This window comes from Macrotis lagotis, chromosome 1, assembly GCF_037893015.1.
Source record: "Macrotis lagotis isolate mMagLag1 chromosome 1, bilby.v1.9.chrom.fasta, whole genome shotgun sequence".
Taxonomy (NCBI): domain Eukaryota; kingdom Metazoa; phylum Chordata; class Mammalia; order Peramelemorphia; family Peramelidae; genus Macrotis; species Macrotis lagotis.
The window spans coordinates 912,107,594-912,130,949 of NC_133658.1; the positions used below are offsets into that span (position 1 = coordinate 912,107,594).

Consider the following 23,356-nt stretch of genomic DNA (forward strand, 5'->3'; position numbering starts at 1 on the left):
AGGGGGAACTCTGGAGCTTCCTGAGTAGGTAGTGACATGGTCAGAACTGTGTTTTATTTAGGAAGATAAAACTGCCAGCTCTGTGGAGGACTGAGAGGACTGGAAAGAGTAATGAAGCAGTAGACCAACCAGTAAGATCTTCTAACACCTCAGGTGTTAGGCTGTTTATGCCTGAAACTGGCAGTGTTGGGAGAGACAGGATGGATGGGCAAAAGGTTACCAAAGTAGAATCCACAAGGCTCTTCAAAAGATTGAAATGTGGGTTACAAGTGTGTGGGTATGGGTGAGAATTGGGTGATTACATAGTTTATCAGTCTGGATAATTGGCAGGATGGTGCCCTGGATAGCAATATGCATACACATGTGGTATGTGTATAAATAAAGAGAGCTAAAAAAAAGAAATAATGTAGTCTGGATAATTGGCAGGATAGTGCCCTGGATAGCAAGTAAGAAGAGGGGAGGATTAATTGAAACATAATGAGTTTCATTTTGGACATGGGAGGAGGAGAACCAGAAAAGAGTAAAGTCCCTAAAACCTAAAGAGTAGAATATCCAGGAAAGGATGTGAGGAAAGGAGCAGGGTAATTCAATTGAGTGTCAGAGATGGCAGAGAGTTCAAGAAAGTTAAGGATTGAGAAAGGGTCATTGGATTTGGCCATTTGGACATGATTCACAACTTCACAGAGAACTGTTGACAAGCTGAAGCCCAAACTGCAGAGTTTCAAAGAGAGTAAAAGGCAAAGAGATGGAGGCATCAATTGTAGATGAATGTTTCTAGGTAATTAGCAGTGAAAGGGAAGAAAGATACAGGGCAACATATGGTGGAGATGAATAGACCAAGTGAGGCTTTTTTGAGCATCATGGAGACCAGATTTTATTTGTGACAGTGGAAGAGACAGCGGACAGAGAGATATTGAAAAGGGGAAAAAAGGGGTAAGAAAAAGAAGGTAATATTCTGAGACAAAACCCCAATCCAATAATAAAATCTTGTAAACCTTTATTAAAAAAAACTATGTACCAGTCACTCTTCTAAGTGCTGGGGATACTATTAATCAAAAAAAAAAGTCCCTACTCTTATGGGGTTTATAATCTAATTCAGTCACCATGCAAAAGATGGAAAGAAAGAGTAGGGAAGGGGAAGCTAGGTGGATAGAGCACCTGTCCTAGAGTCAGTAGGATCTGAGTTCAAATCTAGCCTCAGATACTTAATAATTACCTAGCTATATGACCTTGGTACATTCACTTTTTTTTAAGGTTTTTTTATTGCAAGGCAAATGGGGTTAAGTGGCTTGCCCAAGGCCACACAGCTAGGTAATTATTAAGCGTCTGAGGTCAAATTTGAACTCAGGTACTCCTGACTCCAGGGCTGGTGCTCTATCCACTGTGCCACCTAGCTGCCCCACGCTATATGACCTTGGGCAAGTCACTTAACCCCATTGCCTTGCAAAAGCAAGAAAAAAAAGAAGGTTAAGGAATCAGGTCACCTGGTTGGGGGGAGGGGATCTTATTCTGCATAGATGAAACTAGCCAGAGCAGCAGATGCAGAGTGGAGACAGCCAAAAAAAGTTCAATTTCTGCCCTCCAAAATGGAAGATATTGGAAAAAGTTTGGTATTTACCCCACTAGTCTTCTAGAAGAAGCTGAAGGATATGGGGCCAGACAAGGCTTGAGTTTAGGAGCTGGATGATGAAATTACAAGTAATAAGCTTAACCTGGGAGGGTTAAAATGAGATGGCTTGGGATCCTTAATGCAGATAGATTTTGTCTTGGCAAGCAAAAGGGCCATCTCTTAACAGGATAATAGCTCTAAGGAGGAAAAGAAGAAAAACTTTTAGCATGCATTCAGTTTTTCAGTGAATATAAAGTGAAGTTCTCAGTTTAGACAATGTGCAGAGGAGCAAAAGGAAGGTTAAGGAAATGATTCGAAAAGCCCTCCATGGTGAGTGGAATAGTGAGCCAGAGAGGGAGCTTTAGAAGGATTACATTGCCTCAATGAGAAGCCAGTTGAATGTGTATAGCTTGAATTTTACCAGCCAAATTGGGCTTTATTCAGCAGCATATGATTGGGAATGGTCACAACCTTACTTGGAAGTAGCTGTTCAAAGTTGAAGTTTGCATTGAGTCATCAGCTAAAATCCCTTTCCTGAAATCTATAACCCACTTTTTGTCTCTGTTTTCAGAAAAATCTTGGCAGCATTTGTTGGGGTGATCACTACCTTAAGGTGAGGGAGATGGGAGGTAGAGACTCCCAGGTGTTCCATATCCCAAACCCTCAGGGAGTCTAGATATTTGTGTTCTTCTGTATTTTGTCTGGTCAGGTCCCATCAGGGTTTGAACCAGCAGCCACTCCTTGAAGGTGATAAAAATGCAAGAAATAGGCAATCAGAGCTGAGGTCAAACCCACAATTGAGAATTCAGCAAGAGATGAGACTTCAGGGAACCGGGTCTTGACTTTAGCTCTGGGATCAGTCAGTAAACTTGGAATAAGCACTTCCTATGTGTTTGGGCAATGTGCCAAGCTCTGAGCAGACAAGGAAAGGCCAAAGACGGTGGTTTGAGAAGAAGCAGCAGATCAGGAACCTCCCTTTTAGATGATCTCTTCTAAGGAAGGTGTGTTGGTATCAAATATCTTAAATTTAACAAGGAGAGTTCTCCTACTCAAGGTAACCTGGAAAAGAGCAGAAAGGCTCTGCTCCCTGGGGTCGGAGGGGCGGCCCGCCAGAGCCAAAGAACTTTAGCCTCTCGGGGGCAGCACCAGGGCACTGGGAGTCACAGCTCACAGCAGCGGGGGAGTCTCCTGAGCTGCACCCCGGGGAGCACCAGGCACAGAGTGGGGGAACAGAGGGAGACCTCTGCCAGAGCCCAGCCCTTAGGGCACACAACAAGCAGCTTGGTCTTTCTGCAGCCCAGATACAGAAACAGAAGCAGGAGGAGCCGGTAAGCAGGAGCCCACAGGGCATGAGCCCATTGAGCTGAGGGAGGGGAGTGAAGAGAGACTGCAGAGTTCTGTCCTCTGCCTCTGGAACAGGACTTGGGGCTCTGACCACATTCAGATCCTGATCGAAGTCTAGGCCCCCCTGTAGAACAGCAGGGCCCCCCCCCACCTCAGCCCTGTGGCAGAGGAGGTTGCTTATGGTCATTCACAGACCAGGAGGGAGGACAGAGTCTCACACACTGACACCCTTGTGGGAGTGTCCCAAAAGCACCCCAAAACCAGGCCCAGGCTGGGAAAATGAGCAATCAGAGAAATAAGAGGAAGACTATTGAGAAATATTTTGCTTATGAGCCCAAGAAGGATCAAAATACTCAGTCTGAAGATGAGGAAGCAAAAGCTCCTGCATCTAAAGACTCCAAGAAAAACAGAAATTGGGCTCAGGCTATGATAGAGCTCAAAAAAGACTTTGAAAATCAAATGAGGGAGTTGGAAGAAAAACTGGGAAAAGAAAGGAGAGAGAGATGCAGGAAAAAACATGAAAATGAAGTCAGCAGCTTAGTCAAGGAAATCCAAAAAAATGCTGAAGAAAATAGCATGCTAAAAACCAGCTTAGGTCAAATGGATAAAACAGTTCAAAAAGTTATTGAGGAGAAGAATGCTTTAAAAAGCAAAATTGGCCAGATGGAAAAAAGAGATAAGAAAACTCTCTGAGGAGAACAAATCCTTCAGACAAAGAATAGAATTCAGGGAGATTGATGAATTTACCAGAAATCAGGAATCAATGCTTCAAAACCAAAAAAAAATGAAAAATTAGAAGAAAACGTGAAATATCTCATTGAAAAAACAACTGATATGGAAAACAGACTTAGGAAAGATAATTTAAAAATTATTGGAATACCTGGAAGTCATGATCAGGAAAAGAGCCTTGACATCATTTTCAAAGAATTACTACAGGAAAATTGCCCTGATATTCTAGAAGCAGAGGGCAAAATAGAAACGGAGAGAATCCACCGATCCCCCGAGAAAGATCCCAAAAAAACAATCCCTAGGAATATTATAGCCAAGTTCCAGAACTCCCAAGTCAGAGAAAATATCACAAGCAGCCAGAAGGACACAGTTCAAATATCGTGGAGCCTCAGTCAGGATCACACAGGACTTGGCAGCAACTACATTGGAAGCTGGTAGGGCTTGGAATATAATATACCAGAAGGCAAAAGAGCTTAGAATGAACTACCCAGCAAGGCTGAATGTCCTCTTCCAGGTAAAAAGATGGACTTTCAATGAACCAGGGGATTTTCAAATGTTCCTTTTGGAATGGCCAGAGCTGAATAGAAGGTTTGATCTTCAGATACAGGACTCAGGTGAAGCATGGGGATTGGAGGAGAGGGGGGAAATATGAGGGACTTAATGAGGATGAACTGCATGTATTCCTGCATAGAAAAATGACACTGATAATACTCATATAAACCTTCTCAGTTAATAGAGCAGGTAGAGGGAGCTTTTATAGTTGAAGCACAGGAGAAAGCTGAATTCGAAGATAAAATATGGTGTAAAAATGGAGTCAATAGAAAAGAAGGGAAATGGAATGGAAGAAAGAAAAAGGAGAGGGGGAATAGGCCAAGATATTTCACATAATAAGATTTTTTCTTTATTACAATGAGCTATTGCAATGATATGGAAGGGGGGAGGCAAGGGGGAATGAGGGAAACTTTGCTCTCATCAGAGGTGGCTAAGAGAGGAAACAGCATATATACTCAATGGGGTATAGACATCTGGAGTGAATAAAGGAGGAGAGGATGGACCATGGGGGGAGAGTGGTCAGATATAACACTTTTTTTTTGCTTCTTGCAAGGGGCTGGGATTGGAAGGCCTGCCCAGGACCACGGGGCCAGATGGATTCTGGGCCTAAGGGGTGGTGTGGGGGCCCAGGGCTTCTTGGCCCCAGGACCAGGGATCTGTCTGCTGTGCCACTCAGTGACCCTACAGCAGAGTCAGAGTGAAAGGAGAGAGAAAATATAGTACATGGTAGTGGAGAAATAAGAAAGGAGGGAGTTGTGATCAGCAATGGCAACGTTGGAAAAATATGGAAGTAACTTGTGATAGACTTATCATAAAGAATGTGATCCTGGGGTGGCTAGGTGGCATAGTTTATAAAGCACCGGCCTTGGAGTCAGGAGTACCTGGGTTCAAATACGGTCTCAGACACTTAATAATTACCTAGCTGTGTGGTCTTGTTGCAGCCACTTACCCCATTTGCCTTGCAAAAAACCTAAAAAAAAAAATGTGATCCACCTGTGACAGAGTTCTTGGTGTTGAAACAAAGACTGAAGCACATTTTTTGTTATTATTTGGGGGAGGGTGCAGGGCAAGTGGGACTGGGTGGCCTGCCTGGGGCCACATAGCAGGGTGATCTTTAGGTGTCTGGGGCCATATTTGGACCCAGGTGCTCCTGGCTCAGGGGCCAATGCTCTGTCTGCCACCCAGCCACCCCTACCATTATTACTATTTTATTTTATTTTGGGTCTTTTTTCCCCCCTTTTTGTTTTTTGCAGGGCAGTGGGGATCAGGTGGCTTGCATGTCACATGGCTGGGTGATTATTGGGTTTACGAGGCTGGATATGGGCTCAGGTGCTCGTGGTTCCAGGGCTGGTGCTTCATCCATTGCGCCACCTGGCCATACCTACAATTATTATTATTATTTTTTTTAATTTTAATTTTTTTCTTTCTCCTTTACTTTTTTCGCCCAAACAAGTCTATCTATATTCATGGGGGGGTATTTTGTTTACTTGTAAACAAGAATATTTTATTAATGTAAAAAAACCATTTGTACAAAATGAGAATAAAAAAGTCAGTGCTCTTCAAAAAAAATAAAAAATAAATAAGTTTAACAAGGAAACAAATGAATAGGAGGAGTTGGTGTGGAAATAATCAAGATTAGAAAACCAGTTATAAAAGGGAACATTTATAATGTACCTGCTATATGCCAAAAGACTGACAAATGTTATCTCATTGAATTATTACAGACATCCTGGGAAATAGATGCTATTGTTATCCTCATTGACTTTTTAGGAAACTGAGGTAAACAGGTACCACATACATAAATCTGAATTTGAACTCATATTTTCTTGACTCTAGACCCAGTGCTTTAGCCACTGTGCTATATAGTTGCCTGAAGGTAGAAAATAATTTTTCTCTATATAGGATGCTTCATATTGTTTTTGTTTCTACAGAATGAGGTAGGGGTAAAGAGGATAAGAGGATATGATGAAGAAAATTAATTGATACAGGTAAATGTTCATGAGATGAATTTACCCATAGGAGGGTAGAAGAATACAGAAACCAGTATACAAAAGCATGTCTTTTGTAAAAAACATCCTTGATAGAAAGATTCACACAGTATTATGTGAATAAAGGGATGCCATTCTGTAATAGAGTTTGGGACTCTCCCCTAGTCTCACAAACTTGAATGTCCTTTGACCCAGTGAAAACTACTAATAGGCCTATCAGCTAAAGGAATTAAAGAAAGAGGGGAGACACAGCTGCTATTTTTCTTGTTGCAAATAACTGAAAAAAATATGGTGCCCGTAGATCTAAGAATATAATTGAAGATTGTCAAAATAATAAGAAATAATAGGAACACTTTCAGAGAAACCTGGGAAGACATATCTTCACAGATAAGAAGATGAGTGAACAGAACCAGTAGAATAATTTATAATATACCTATATTGATCAACGCAAAGAACATGACTCATGGACATGGTTCCCAAAATCTTTTGTTCTTAGAACTTCTTTCAACAAGAATAAGTGTCTTGTGCAAGATCCCAGTCATTTTAACTACTATTCATATTAGTTAATGCACAGCACATATACTAAAATTGGAATGATACAAAGATGATTAGCATGGCCCTTGTGTAAGGATGGCACACAAATTCATGAAGTGTTCCATATTTTTCAGCAGTATATATTAGTGAATGCATTTAATTCCTATAATAACAACCTGGACAACTTTTGCCATGTTTTCTTTACAATGTATTATCATAAAGTGGAAAATTTTATTCCACTTAAACTATGAAAACAAAATATAAATAATAATAGAAGCATAAGATAATTATTAAAATTTAATGTTTCTGCAAAAATTATTTTTATAAATATAATATGCTTTATTAACTGTAAGAATTTAATTTTAATTTATTTTATAGATTTAGTTATTATAAAGGAATTTTTTATCAAATAATTTATACCTTAGAAGTTAATAAACATAATGGAAAAATATGAAATAATTAACTAACAAAGTTTTGCCATATTTGCTTCACAAGCCACCAACTCAATCTTCAGTGTAGATCTGCAACCAGTTGCTTTAATAACAACAAAAGTGAAAATAATAAATAGCATTTTTATAGTGCCTATATGCCAGACATTGGGCTAAGTGCTTTGCAGACATTATCTGATTTGATAGAAAAATTGCTGTGAGATAAATATTGGTATTATGCCTATTATACTATTAGGGTAACAGGCAAGAAGAGACTAAGTGGCTTTCCCAGGTTAACAGTGCTAATAAGTATTTCAGACAGGATTTGAACTCAGGTCTTTCTGACTGCTAGGTTCAGCTCTTTATCCTCTCTCTAGTTTGTCTACTAACAAGAATACACTGAAAATGCGCATTTACACATGGATGAGGTAGAAAATGATGGGAGAATTTTAAAATATCTTGGGGCGGCTAGGTGGCACAGTGGATAGAGCACCGGCCCTGGAGTCAGGAGTACCTGAGTTCAAATGTGGCCTCAGACACTTAATAATTACCTAGCTGTGTGGCCTTGGGCAGGCCACTTAACCCTTGCAAAAAAAAAACTAAAAGAAAGAAAGAAATAGAGATTTTACAATACCTTTTGCTGAGTAATGGAAATTTATTTTTTATTTTTAGCCCGCAAACCAGTGACCATAAAAAAACCACTAGTTGATATTTAAAAATTTTTGTTTTTCTCTTTGCTGATTATAAAGAGCATATTAAAGATATATTCCTTTTAAATTCATTTGCCTATATTGCTTTGCCTTTTTGTTTTTTTTTTTTGAACAATGCTTTTCTATAAAACAACCTTTATCAGGAAAGAAATCCTCAGACTTAAGTTCCTTTTTGTTCTGTGACATACTGTCTAGACTCCCATAGAAACTCAACAGAATGACCAACCTATGTTGCGAACCAAATCCTTTGAAAATCTGCCTGATAAAAGAATAGTAACACAAGTAGAGGATAAATTCAAAGAAAAAATAACATTAACATTACAATGAGAGGCAATATAATGCATTTTTTGTTGAATTGTGATGATTTCAACATATCTTGTGATGTCTATGCTTAGTGAACATTTTTTTAAGGTTTTTGTAAGGCAAATGGGGTTAAGTGGCCTGTCCAAGGCCACACAGCTAGGCTATTATTAAGTGTCTTGAGGCCACATTTGAACTGGGGTCCCCCTGACTCCAGGGCGGGTGCTCTATCCACTGTGCCACCTAGCCACCCCATGAGCATATTTTTTTTTGAAGAATCTATCATGCACATTGAAAGAAAACAACCATTTGTAACATCTTGTTCTGATGATTACATCACTGATGAGGTACAAAGGTCACCCTGAAATGAGGGAACTCTTTGGGTGCAAGGTATTAGAGAAAGCAAATGTAGTTATGTGCATCTCTTTGACTATTTGCCAGGAACTGATTTGTACTTGAATGTCAGGCCTTTCTGAGAGTTTGGAAATAATTTGATGAAGGGTTAACTAACAGAATTTCTAAAAATTAGGAGTCAGAGTTTAATGAAATCTCAACATAAATACCAAAATTGTTGTATGCCTGATTATGATGACTTGTAATGCCTACATGAGAAAACACACACTTCAAACATGCATACCTACTTATTATTTGAGAAAAAATTGTTACAAAATTGTGCAAATACTAAGTGTACTGTTAAAGAAGTTTTAGTTCAAATTCCTAGTCCTAAACTCTTACTGTGTTCCTGAACCAGTAAATGGGAAGTGCTGCTGGAGGACTAATAGTGACTTATGTTCCTTCCTAAAAGAAGGATGATGATTTTTTTTAGTTAATTTTTATTAAAGATATTATTTGAGTTTTACAACTTTTCCCCCATCTTGCTTCCCTCCCCCCACCTCCCCACAGAAAGCACTCTGTCAGTCTTTACTTTGTTTCCATGTTGTACCTTGATCCAAATTGGGTGTGATGAGAGAGAAATCATATCCTTAAAGAAGAGAAGAGAAGTCTAAGAGGTGACAAGATCAGACAATAAGATATCTGTTTTTTTTTTTCTAAATTAAAGGGAATAGTCCTTGAACTTTGTTCAAACTCCACAGCTCCTTATCTGGATACAGCTGGCACTGTCTTTTGCAGACAGCCCAAAATTGTTCCTGATTGTTAAGGAGGATGATGATTTGAAGATACAGAATGAGACAGGATATTTTTGAATGTGGGGAATTAATGAATTTCTCTTTATTGCACAAAATTCTGATTTTTTTCTTTTTTTTTATTTGAGGAACACAGGCATTCAAAGATAAATATTTAAAAATAAAATAATAATAGGTATCTTTTAAAAACCATGAGCCATAATAAAATTGATCCTACTAGTGAATATTAAAAATGATGATCTTATATATACAACTTTAAAAAATACAATTAAAAAAGGATTTACCAGTGGAATTGCATTTTGTTCAAAGATATATGATAGATGATGAAATAATATTTTTAGGATATGTGCAGCAAATGGCACAATATGTATGTATCTGAATAGAATATAAGTACAGTTGAATAGAAAATCCTGAAAATTAATACCTGGCAGGTGAAAGACCTATTTCTTTGACCAGTCCAGGAAATATACCAAGGATGACCAAGTGATTGTGCATCAGAACTGATCAGTGGATAAAAGCAGAATGTTTAACTTAGCATAAGAAAGATGGCTAGGTTGCACAGTGGATAGAGCACTGGCCCTAGAGTCAGGAGTACCTGAGTTCAAATCCAGCCTCAGACACCTAATAATTACCTAGCAATTGAGGCAGTTAGGTGGTGCAGTGAATAGAGCACCGGCCTTGGAGTCAGGAGTACCTGGGTTCAAATCCGACCTCAGACACTTGATAATTACCTAGCCATGTGGCCTTGGGCAAGCCACTTAACCCCATTGCCTTGAAAAATCTAAAAAATAAAAATAATTACCTAGCAAGCCACTTAACCCCATTTGCCTTACAAAAACCTTAAAAAAAAAAGAATAATCAGTAAAAGGCATTTGAATGAAAGCTTGGAAGTAAAATAGAGAAAGACTATCTAGATTTGGGAAAGAGAAAGTTCTGCCCCAGGGTTTGAGTTTTAATCTTCATAAATGTTGGTTATGTGACCTGGTTATTCTGAGCTTATAGTTTGAGTTGTAAAGTGCCCTTCCTATATCACAGGTTAGTTGTGAGCATTCAAAGTTATTGTTTGTGAAGCTCTTTGTAAGTTTAATCATCTTCCAGATGTGTGTTAGTGCCATTCTTAATTGATTTAATCTGTCCATTAAGTTTCAAAACTCTTCTTTTTTAAATGGGGAAATAAATTATATTTCAATTTGCTTTCTTCCAATGAAGAAAAGAGGATTTATTTATATTTGTGTGTATGTCTATGTATATTTTTTTGTTTCCTTCATGTGTAGAGAATAGGTCTGAAGTGACTAAGACTACTGCAAAGTTGAGAAATTCTAAGGAAGATTCTCACCAGCAAACATTCATGAGTGGTGGTTCCTGTGACTTCCATAAGAGAGAAATCTATGACTCAAATATCAAAATAAATAATCAGATTAATCACTGTGAATTTGATAAAAATGGAAAATGTTTCAGACAAGACTCAGTCCTAATTTACTTTAAGAAAATGGCCTCAGAAAATGACTGTTTTCAGGCTATTGAAAAGAAGGAATGCTTTACTGAAAAAGTTGGATTTATTCAGTTTAATAAGAAAGCTCCTGAGGTACAAGCATATCAAAGATCTCAAGGGGAAATATCCAATAGCTTGCTATCAAACCTCATCCTGTCACAGAAGTGTCATACTGGAAAAATGCTTTATTTTTGTAATGAATGTAGGAAGACCTTTAGCCAGGAATCAAAACTCATTGACCATCATAAAATTCATACTACAGGAAAATATTATGAATGTAATCAGTGTGGAAAGGCTTTCACACAGAATGCCAAACTGATTCAACGTCAGAAAAGCCACACTGGAGAGAGACCTTATGAATGTTATCATTGTGGAAAAGCTTTCACCAGAAACTCCAGTCTTGTTGTACATCAGAGAATCCACACTGGAGAAAAACCTTATGCATGTAATCAATGTGGAAAAGCTTTCACCCGGAGCTTCAATCTTGTTGTACATCAGAGGATCCACACTGGTGAGAAACCTTATATGTGTGATCAATGTGGAAAAACTTTCAAACAGACTTCCAAACTTGCTCTACATCAGAGAATCCACACTGGAGAGAAACCTTATCAATGCAATCAATGTGGAAAGACTTTTACCTGGAGTTTCAATTTTGCTGTACATCAGAGAACCCATACTGGAGAGAAACCTTATATATGTCATCAATGTGGAAAGGCTTTCAAGGAGAACGCCAATCTTGTTTTACATCAGAGAATCCATACTGGAGAGAAACCTTATGAATGTAATCAATGTGGAAAGGCTTTCACTCGGAACTCTTATCTTAATGTACACCACGGAATCCACACTGGAGAGAAACCTTATGAATGTAATCAGTGTGGAAAGGCTTTCATACACAACTCCAAACTTGTTCTACATCAGAGAATCCACACTGGAGAGAAACCTTATGAATGTAAACAATGTGGAAAGGCTTTCACCCGGAACTCCAATCTTGCTGTACATCAGAGAATCCACAGTGGAGTAAAACCTTATGAATGTAATCAATGTGGAAGGACTTTTACCAGGAACTCCTATCTTACTGTACAGCAGAGAATCCACAGTGGAGAGAAACTTTATAAATGTAATCAATGTGAGAAGAATTTCAGTCTTGAATTCCAGTCTTGCTGCATATCAAAGAATTCATACTGGAGAAAAACTTTATAAATGTATTCATTGTAGAAAGACTTACACAGATAAGTGTAATTTTGCTCTACATGAGAAAAGCCACACTGAAGAGAAACTTTATGAATGTCATCATTGTACAAAAGCTTTCACACAGAACTCTCAACTTTCTAAACATCTGAGAATTCACACTAGGTTGATGGGTGAAATCTGAAGTAATTGCTGGAAACAAGGGTTTGAGCTTCTGAGCATATTAATTTATTAAGTAAGGTATGTCAATTGTATGGAAAATCAGGATCAAACATCCTCAGGTTGACAGTGTATTTCAAATACACAGAGAGAGAAATATTTTTGTATTAAAAGAAAACATTTTGCAGAAAAAAAACAGAATGCAAGATTAGGTAATATAATTTCTAATTGGAGGAATAATATTGGACTTTCCAATTTAGGAAGGGGAGTAGCAAGTTTTGGGTGCAGGGAGTAAGCTGGTGGATTTTTCTGTTGAAAAATAGATGTCACAATCCTAAAATTATCAGGAATTATAATTAGAATTTGCAGGAAAACGAAATTTAAGTTTCAAAATTAAGTCCATTTTACAAGGAGTAAGTTTGATTCACATAATTCCCACAATGCTCTCACTGAAGAGGAACTATTCACATATTATCAATGTTGAAAGGCTTTCAGATGGAATTCCAATCTTACTATGCATCAGAGAAGTCATTATGGAGAAAAAAAATTTAGCTTTTAATCAATATAGAAAGGCTTTTCCATATAGGATTCATCTTGCTTACTATCTGAGAATACATACCAGAGAGAAACCTTATGAATGTCAGCATTGTTGAAAGACTTTCACCCATAACTCCAATCTTCCAGCAGATAATGCACACTGGAGAGAAATGTTATCAATGTTATCAATGTGGAACAGTTTTCACCCAGCACTACAATCTGATTGTACATAATAAAATCCACAATGGAGGGAAATTTTATGAATTTCATCAATGTGAGAAGGCTTTCAAACAGAGCTCCAAATTTGCTCTGCATCAGACTCCACACTGAAGAAAATCCTTATGAATGTCATTAGTGTGGAAAAGGCTTTCCAACACAGCTGTGCATCAGAAAAACCACATTTCAAAGAAACCTCATGAGTGCCATGAATGTTGTAAAATACTGTTCCCTTAATTTACAACACAAGTATCTACACTGGAGAAAAACATTATGAATATAATCAATGTGGAAAAACTTTCACTGAGAATTTCAATCTTGCTACATGCATGTCAGTGAAGTCACACAGAAAATTTATGATTATTATTAATGTGGAAGGGCTTTCCCATATAGAACTCATCTTTTTCTCCATCTGAGAATTTACATGAGAAAGAAACTTTATGAATATACTTAATATGGAAAGGCTTTCATACAAAACTCGAGGCTTAATGTACATCAGAAACCTCCCTAGAGAGAAAGTTTTATGAAAGTCATCAATTTGTAGAAAGTTAGGAAGAATCAGAGACTGAATTTGAATTTGGGTCTTCAGATCTAGAGTCTTCCAGCATGGCATTCTATCCACTCTACCCCATACAGTCCAAAATAAATCATTACAGAAATACATGTCCAAAATATACCAGAATATTTTTATCAAGACTTTTTGTTTGTGTCAGCGATAAACAGAAAATAGCATAAGTACAAATCACATAGGGTATGGCTGAAGAAGTTACAGTATGTTATTGCTTTGGAATATTATTAAAGAGTATAAACAGGATTTCAAAGAAAAATTTGTTAACTATTATAGGGCTTCATGCTTGGCATGAAATTTGGTATTTAATGAGATCCATACCACAACAAGAGGCTGCATTATTCAATAAATTTTATCTGAGTGAAGCCCTCCTCACAATCCTTCCTTGTTTCCAGTACAGATAGTAGAATGTCTTATGATTTCCCTTGTTTCCCTTGAGCATCTTTCTAAAACTTTTCTCTACTATCATTCTTCTGATGTCAGTAATGATAAAGTTTGGACTGAGCCTAGTGAAGAATTCATCAGTCAAAGACTCCAGGGTTTTGGAAGACATCAATTAGATTTATTTCCTTTAAAGGAATGGGATAAATTCCCTTTTGGAACTCTTTCCCCTGGGAAGGAAGTGAAAAATATATAGGAAGGAATCTTCACAGAAGTAGATCATTATGACCAAGTGCCTTAATTAAAAAATAGGGCACAAAGATATTTAAGCTCATCAACTCTTTGGACATTTTTCTGCCTTCATTCCCTCCTTAAATTCCCTCCTTGGCCCAAATGAATTTGCAGTTTGGGATGAAGATCTCTTCATTTGAAAATTACTTCCTGCTGGAAGGGAGATGTAGAGCTGTGCTTACCTATTAGTTCTCATTGGGGTGGGGCATTGAGGTACAGTTAGCCTCCTCACTGCAAGACTAACAATCTGTGATTCACTGCTTCTAACCGGGAGGAAATGAATAAAACATTAAGCAGATAAGGGCCAAAATTGAGCAAGAGAAGAATGATTAGGAGTAGGATGCATATAAGAGTAAGAAGAAAGGCAATAGCCTCACCCAGAGAAGGATCCTGAAGAGATAAGGATCTCATGAATATCCCATATCTATGCAATGTTTTCCATGATACCCTCAATCCAAAGTTCAACATGTTGGAAGTTGTTAATGTACATACAGCAATAGAAAAAAGGAAGTATAACAATACAAGGAAGTTAGTGTATCTAGAATATATCTTGTAGCAATTCTTCAAACCAGGTAGCATTGGTCTTTTCAATATGTAGGGGAACACTGCATGATATCAGGACATTCAAGTCTTTTTATTGATCTCTTGTCCTGATTGTGGTAATTTGCTAAAAAGAGAAAAAGTTGGGACATGATTATAGTCCTTGAAGACTTAACATATATACAACTGAATAACATCCTTAGCTTTGTTTGACTTCAGGTAAGAGTCACAAATGACAATCAACCATAAAGCAACAATTCCACCTCATACTGAACTCAGAAACAGGCAGACAGGAAACATTCCTTTTCAAAAAGAGCATCCTAGGGAAACTGAATCAGAAGGGTCTGCCTTGGGTTGAGACCAAGATCTTCCTTTTGACCTTTCTCAGACATAGATCTTCATCTGTAATGTAAAAATTTCCTTCCACAGAAAATTAGACTTTCGGTTACCATTGGCATTATATACCATCCACATTTTGAAATGTCACACCATAGATCTGAGTTTTGTCTTTAAATATATCTGAGTCATAGTGAAATAAATGAGTATTATTTTAGTATAGATAAAACTTAGAAGTTTGTAATATTTTAACAATAGTTTAGTTTTATGTTTTAACAGCACAGTTTCCAATCCCACAATGATTAGATTATAAGAGAAATTGTCCTCCCTAATAACCATACCTAAAAAGACTCCTTAATTTAATTAAGTAAAGAAACAATAAAGAAATTGACATAGTGTTTGTCCTATGCCAGACAATATGTTACATTCATATATATGAGATAAATAGAAGTGGGGTAAACAGCTTATAAACACATGGTGAACTACAGTTAAGGTATTACAAAGCTGTTTTTTGGGCCAAAGAGCTCTTAGGAAGTATGCTCAATGACCAGCAATTTGTGGCCATCTGCCCCAGGGAAAACTCCCAGAAAATAATCAAAGGATTTTTCCTACAGATTTTTTTTTCCTTTTGTTCATATTATTTGAACTGTTCCAGGCTTAGGTTATGATGGGTAAGGAACCACTTTCCTGCCAACTCAAGGGAAGTTAGTTTCCAAAGAAAGAGAGATTTTATCTCTATTAGGAAGTGGTAAATCTCTGACTTGCTCTTTAATCAGAGGTACTACAATAAGCTGAAGACATGAGGCCAGACCCAAGTTAGAGCTAAGAATACAAAAATTGATTTTCCCCTTTCAAGATGTTTGTTGGCACCTGAGTTATAAGTTGTTGGGGGCAATCTGTGAAATAGCTAAGAGAAAGGCAGTGAGAAGAGGAGCGGGGAGAGGAGCTAGGTTGGATAGCTAAGATTCAGAGACATAACAAAGATAAAAGAATCAGACAATTTTAACAAAGCTGAAAAATCCTGTCAGTCTAGGCTTTTAGATCTTGCTAATCACATAAACACAGGTTTGAAAAATTGAGAGGTCCTAAAAGAAACTCCTCTTGATAAGCGTTGAGGCCAGGCAAAAAAGAATATAATCTAGGCGTAGTGGATAAAACATCCTTAGCTGCTGATCAAGAGTGTCCTCGATTGGTGGTGGAAACCTCATACTGTAGAAACTCATAAAGTGCAGGCTTGCAATGTGATACAGACCTTACACCTGTAGGATCCCATCAGCATCCCAAGGAGGGAGAGAAATTGGCTGTCTGCCATTGCCCATAGAAGTTCCAGACAGGTGCCCCTCATCCAAAGGGATAACCAGGCCCTCCCCCAAGCCCCATCAATTGTCATTCCAAGACAGTTCTTAAAGGGTGGTGGAATCTAATCTATTGAGAAAAAGGGTCCCACTCCTTGTCTGAGACAGAAGTGGCCAAGAGATTGTGGAGCCCTATTCATACTGTTCTGGTGCCTGTCCAGGAGGCCAGTAGAAAAGGAATTTAGTTGGGAAAAAAGGGAAGAATTTTTTCAAGAAACTTCAGTCTTCCTAGTAAGAATTGCTCTGTCCTGGGAAGGTGGGAGCAGAAGGCTCCAGTGAAACAGGAACTGATGGAAAATACAGGTATCCTGAAGGATCAAGATCATACTGAACAGACTGTTTCCCCATTTCCCTTGTCCTGAATACAGTTCTACAGATAACCTAAAAATAACCTAAAGGAATACCTAATGACCAAGAAAGGGAATATCTAAGAGTCAAGGGAAGCTGTCCCATGACATTATAGTATTATTTAGTGGCATAGATTTCGTATTGTAGAATCACACTTCCAATGGCATTTAGGGAGGCAAAGAAGTCACCTATTGCCAATGCCCAGCAGAAGTTCCCAGTCAGGCATCCCTATGTGAAGGGAATCTTTGCATAATACCCCCAAGCTTATCTTGATTATGAAGGTGGGGTTGCCCCAAATACAGCCCAGAGTTACTACAACCCCAAGCCTTCTGGAGTCAGAGTCCATACTCTTCCCGGTCAGGAAAACAAATGATGAAGTTTGGATTGAGCCTAGTGAAGTATTCACAAGAAAAAGGCTCTAGAATTATGAGGAACATAAAATTAGACTTATTTTTCTTTAAAGGAATGTACTGTTTCCTATTGGAACTCTTCCCCCGAGAAGGAAGAGGGAAGTGATTTATATAAGCAGGAGTCTTCTCAGAAGAAGCTCAATACAACTAAGGACCTTAATTGGGAAATAGGGTTCATAAATCATTAAATCATCAGCTCTTTGAACATTCTGTTTTCATCAATAAAAGCTAATCCTGAACTGAAAACCTGTCTACAAGAATTACATTTAGAAAGTATCTCTCCAGTGTGAACTCTCTGTACGGACAGACTGGAATTCTCTTGGAAAACTTTTTTTTTTCCAATTGATTCCATTCATGTCTCTCTCCAGACCAAATTATCTGGAGGTCAGTCAAGAATGATATGGGCACAGTCTCCCGCCGCCGCCGCCGCCTCGGACTCCCGGGAGGAAGCTGCCCGACGCCCTTGCCTCCGCATCCTCCGCTCGGCAAACATGGCCTCAGGAGTGCAAGCAGCTGATGAAGTATGCCGCATTTTCTATGACATGAAGGTTCGGAAATGTTCCACACCAGAAGAAATCAAGAAAAGAAAGAAGGCAGTTATCTTTTGTCTCAGTGCTGACAAGAAATGCATCATTGTAGAAGAAGGCAAAGAGATCTTAGTGGGAGATGTTGGTGTAACCATCACTGACCCTTTCAAGCATTTTGTGGGAATGCTTCCTGAAAATGATTGTCGCTATGCTTTATATGATGCAAGCTTTGAAACAAAGGAATCAAGAAAAGAAGAGTTGATGTTTTTTCTGTGGGCACCAAGAACTAGCTCCCCTCAAAAGTAAAATGATATATGCAAGCTCCAAGGATGCAATCAAAAGAAATTTCCAGGCATTAAACATGAATGTCAAGCAAATGGACCAGAAGATCTCAACCGGGCTTCTATTGCTGAGAAACTAGGAGGGTCCTTAAATGTAGCTTTTGAAGGCTGTCCTGTGTAGATGATTATTCAGTGCCACAAGTTGAAAAGCTTCCATGTTTAATGTATCTTCTTGCTAAATATGTAAAACAAATATACTTAGGCCAGGGTTTCACTGAGGGGGAGCTATCTTGTTCTAGACAAAACCAGATATATAAACCTGTATAAAAAAAAACCCTAAATAAATCTAAAGTCTAAAGTTTCATTGGTTGTAAATTAAATTTTTGCTGTCTGACAGTCTATTTGGCAGGTTGACTTTAAGATTAGTATTTAAAACTCAGGGTTTTTAAATTATACAATTAATACCAAAAAAAAAGAAGTGGTCATAAGGATAGAATGGAGAATTAAGTCATTTTTATAACTTTAATAGTTACAATCTCTCCTTTGATTATCATTATTGTTCATAATCCGATGGCAATTTAGGTCCAAATTTAAAAAAAATTACTTCCTTGAGCTATAAATAGAAACTAGGGTTTGAATGAATGGAAAGAAGCATTTCTCCTCAAATTCTAAAACCAGTACTAATTGTCAATTCAGGCTGTCTTAACATTTAATGTGTGATAGATAAAGACTGCCTTAAAATTGTGTACACAAGTAGTAAAAGCTAATCTTTCAAAGCACTATTTAAAGCACATAGAACACAGTAAGCAACTCCTCAAACCTATGGTAAAGCTCTTCTATTCACTGGCTGTGAGACTGTTCTGATAAAATAATCTCTCATTCTGGAAAACACATTGTATTCTGGAGTGATTGTGGAATACCATTATGTTACACCAAATTATGACACACAACAAATTCTAGCTCTGCAGTAAACTTGGTTTGTCAGTGTGTTGACAAGCTGGGGGGCTCGTGATATTTTGAATTGTGTATCCTTCATAGCTATCCTGCTTCTAGTACTGTAAGCTATGGAAGATCATTAAGCAGATGTTTACTTTGGGACATGGGGAATCTTCTTAATTTCCTATAGAGATAGGTTGATTGTATATAAAATGGGTAACAGGTATGAAACATAATACTCACTTTAATCTTCTACTCTATGAAAGCTTTCAGTGATTGTCTTAACACCATGGGCATAACACTTTTGAACAGTGTAGAGATGCACAAACAAATCTAGAGGTAGCATATTGGCTTTATTTAATAAAGGAAGCATTTTTAACTAGAAAAAAAAGAATGATATGGGCAGTAGGCTCCCCCACATTAATGTATATAAGGTTTCTCTCCAGTATAAATCTTCTCATGTCTGGTAGTATCTGAATTCCATACCAAACTGACCATTTTCATTGCAATTTGAAATTCAGAATGATGAATTTAAAATGATCCATGAGTTAAAAGTTTCTTCCCAGGAGTAGATTTGTATTCTTAGCTTATCACTATGATAGTTCTAAGGAGAAAAAGATTTCCCATCATCTCTCTTTCTCCTCTGTAGATTCTTATAGATTACTGAAAGTACACATATGTTCTCCCTGATTCCATAAGAAGCATTTCATGGGAAGATATTTATCAACTTTATTCCAACTGCAAATATAAATGGCTTTTCTCATTAACCCATTAGGTTTTTAATAACTATAGTTTTACATGTGTCCAAGTCTCATAAATCATTATATCTTTAGGAAATCCCTTCTTTGTGCTTCAGTTTCCTCCTGTACATTAATGAGAACTGAACTAGATGAATCCTGAAATTTCTCCCAGGAGGAGTGGTGCCTGTTATTCTCTGAAAGAGAATAAGGAAGTGATGCTGGAAAACTCCCAGAATCTGCTTTTCCTGGATAAGAAAATTCCCCACAGAACTCTGATTTGCTATCAAAGAAGTATCTTCCTCCCTTCCCTATATGCAGGAGCTTTAGAACATTTATCAGTGACTAGAAATGCAAAAGTTCTGGTTTCCCACAGGGTCATTCTACTACTTGATTTTCCCTATCAAAAGTCTACATTTTGTGATAGGAAGCTGGGAATTTCCTTTATTGTTCCTGAAGTTGTCTCTTAGATAGCTACATGTTAAAACAAACAAAAAAAGGGTTAGAGATTCTCAGACTTGGAACTACAGTCAGAGATTATCTAGCCTAGTCCCTCCCTGGCCAAGAATTTTGTCTTCAAAAATCTCTGAAAACTGCTGAAGATGGGCAGTGAATCCCTCCCCAACAAGATCATCCTTTCTTCTTTGGGATGGGTCTTTTAAGAAGGTGGTTTGGTTGCACCATGGTCAGAGCACTGAACCTGGAGTCAGGAACATTGCTCTTACTGAATTCAAATCTGGCCTCAGACATGAACTGTGTATTCTTCAAAAAGTCACTTATCCCTATTTGCCTCAGTTTCTTCAAATGTAAAATGAGCTGGAATAGGAAATGACATTATCTTTGCTAAGGAAACCCCAAATGGGGCCAAGAAGAGTGATGCAACTGAAAAACAACTGAACAACATCAGAATGCATAAAAAGCTTTTTTAAACAAGCATAAATTTATAGCTCATGAATACTAATATTGCCTTGTTTAGCAAGTTTATCTTTCTTCTTATTTAAGTCTTCCCCCCAAATCCCAGCACAGATAGTAGGAAAGGAAGAGAAGGGAATAAACATTTAAATAGAACTACTTTGAATCAGATACTCTTTAGAAATATAATCTCATCTGGTCTTCACAATACCTTGTGAGTATGGTGTTATTATTACCCCCACCCTACAAATTAGAAAACTTAAGACAAGCAAGGTAAGTGACTTACCCAGGGTCACACAGTCACTATGTGTCTGAGGCTGGATTTGAACTCCTCTTCCTGTATTCAGGTCCTGGGTTCTCACCACTGAACTTCTATCTGGCTCTAATTTTGGGTTTGTTTTTTTACAAGGCAATGGGGTTAAGTGATTTTATTATTAACAGTTTAAATGAATTTTAAGTGATTTTCCCATGGTCACACAGCTACATAATTATTAAGTGTCAGAGAACAAATTTGAATTCAGGTCCTCCTGACTCCAGTTCCAGTGCTTTATCTACTGTGCCACTTAGCTGTCCCATGACTCTAATTTCTAAATAATGGAAGCTATGGAAAGACTATGACCATCTTTCTATAAAGGAGGCAAAGAAAGAATTTTCTAGCTCCAGATTGGTTTCCAGATCTCCTTTTTACTTCAAAAGCTTCCAAGAATAAAGAACATGTCAAACATACTAGAGTAGCTCTAGAAACTATCCTGTGATCCTTGCTTGCATGTCCCCTTTTCCTTAAGAGGAGTAGAGACTGCCTTCCTTATTCCTCAAGGCCACAAATTCCAATTCTCAGAGAAAATGTGCTCTCCCGTTTTGAGAACAGGGAAGTATCATAGAATCTGTATCAGAAAGACCCAAGGAACTCCTGTCCAGGACAGCAAAATTAAAAAAAGTATATGAGAGCTGTTATCACCAGAAAATATCTGTGTGGTAGTGAAGAGAACACTTTGGGGGTAGAAAAATCTGACTTGGAATTTTTTTTTCAGTTTTATTTTAACTTTATTTTTATTTTTTTATTCTCATTTTGTACAAATTTTTTTATACATTAATAAAATATTCTTGTTTTAGAGTAAACAAAATACCCCCTCCCGCTCATTAATATAGACTTACTTGACCGATAAAGTAAAGGGGAGAGAAAAAAATTAAAATAAAAAAAAGCAATAGTAATAATTGTAGGTATGTCCAGGTGGCACAATGGATGAAGCACCAGCCCTGGAGCCACGAGCACCCAAGCCCACATCCAGCCCCATAGACCCAACAATCACCCAGCCGTGTGACATGCAAGCCACCTGATCCCCACTGCCCTGCAAAAACCAAAAGGAAATAAAAAAAAAGACCCAAAATAAAATAAAATAGTAATAATAGTAGGGGTGGCTGGGTAGCAGACAGAGCATTGGCCCTTGAGCCAGGCTATGTGGCCCCAGGCAAGCCACCCAACCCCATTTGCCCCGCATCCTCCCCCAAATAATAATTATAAAAAATGTGCTTCAGTCTTTGTTCCAACACCAACAACTCTGTCATGGGTGGATCATATTCTTTATGATAAGTCCATCACAAAAGTTACTTCCATATTTTTCCAACTTTGCCACTGCTGATCGCAACTCCCTCCTTTCTTATTTCTCTACTACCATGTACTATATTTTCTCTCTCCTTTCACTCTGACTCTGCTGTAGGGTAGCTGAGTGGTGCAGCAGACAGATCCCTGGTCCTGGGGCCAAGAAGCCCTGGGCCCCCACACCACCCCTTAGGCCCAGAATCCACCTGGCCCCATGGTCCTGGACAGGCCTTCCAATTCCAGCCCCTTGCAAGAAGTAAAAAAGAAAATGTGTTATATCTGACCACTCTCCCCCCATGGTCTATCCTCTCCTCCTTTATTCACATCCCCACCCCTTCCCCCTGCTCCCCCCTCCTTCTTACTCCAGATGCCTATTCCCCATTGAGTATATATGCTGTTTCCTCTCTTAGCCACCTCTGATGAGAGCAAAGGTTCCCTCATTCCCCCTTGCCTCCCCCCTTCCATATCATTGCAATAGCTCATTGTAATAAAAAAATCTTATTATATGAAATATCTTGGCCTATTCCCCCCTCTCCTTTTTCTTTCTCCCATTCCATTTCCCTTTTTTTTTTCTATTGACTCCATTTTTACACCATATTTTAGCTTCGAATTCAGCTTTCTCCTGTGCTTCAACTATAAAAGCTCCCTCTACCTGCTCTATTAACTGAGAAGGTTCATATGAGTATTATCAGTGTCATTTTTCTATGCAGGAATACATGCAGTTCATCATCATTAAGTCCCTCATATTTTCCCCCTCTCCTCCAATCTCCATGCTTCACCTGAGTCCTGTATCTGAAGATCAAACCTTCTGTTCAGCTCTGGCCATTCCAAAAGGAACATTTGAAATTCCCCTGGTTCATTGAAAGTACATCTTTTTCCCTGGAAGAGGACATTCAGCCTTGCTGGGTAGTTCATTCTTGGCTGCATTCTAAGCTCTTTTGCCTTCTGGTATATTATATTCCAAGCCCTACGAGCTTCCAAAGTAGTTGCTGCTAAGTCCTGTGTGATCCTGACTGAGGCTCCACGATATTTGAACTGTGTCCTTCTGGCTGCTTGTGATATTTTCTCTTTGACTTGGGAATTCTGGAACTTGGCTATAATATTCCTAGGGATTTTTTGGGGGGATCTCTTTCTCAGGGGGATTGGTGGATTCTCTCCATTTCTATTTTGCCCTCTGCTTCTAGAATATCAGGGCAATTTTCC

The 23,356-nt window shown here is 38.2% G+C and overlaps 1 protein-coding gene, 1 non-coding gene and 1 pseudogene across 2 annotated transcripts in view; all 3 read left to right on the forward strand.

The window, feature by feature from the left end:
• The window catches only part of LOC141509775 (uncharacterized), a 38,398-nt gene extending 20,909 nt beyond the window's left edge, over positions 1 to 17,489 (forward strand). The window contains 2 exon segments of the mRNA XM_074219565.1: positions 10,614 to 11,974; positions 11,976 to 17,489. Coding sequence (XP_074075666.1) covers positions 10,614 to 11,974; positions 11,976 to 12,203 — 1,589 coding nt within the window. The 3' untranslated portion in view covers positions 12,204 to 17,489.
• Positions 6,785 to 6,887, forward strand: LOC141510459 (U6 spliceosomal RNA). The gene has a single exon (XR_012474945.1). It is a non-coding gene; the product is annotated as a U6 spliceosomal RNA (small nuclear RNA).
• Positions 17,490 to 17,647: 158 nt separating the features above from the next.
• LOC141509789 (destrin pseudogene) lies at positions 17,648 to 18,332 on the forward strand (annotated as a pseudogene).
• Positions 18,333 to 23,356: the final 5,024 nt, after the last annotated feature.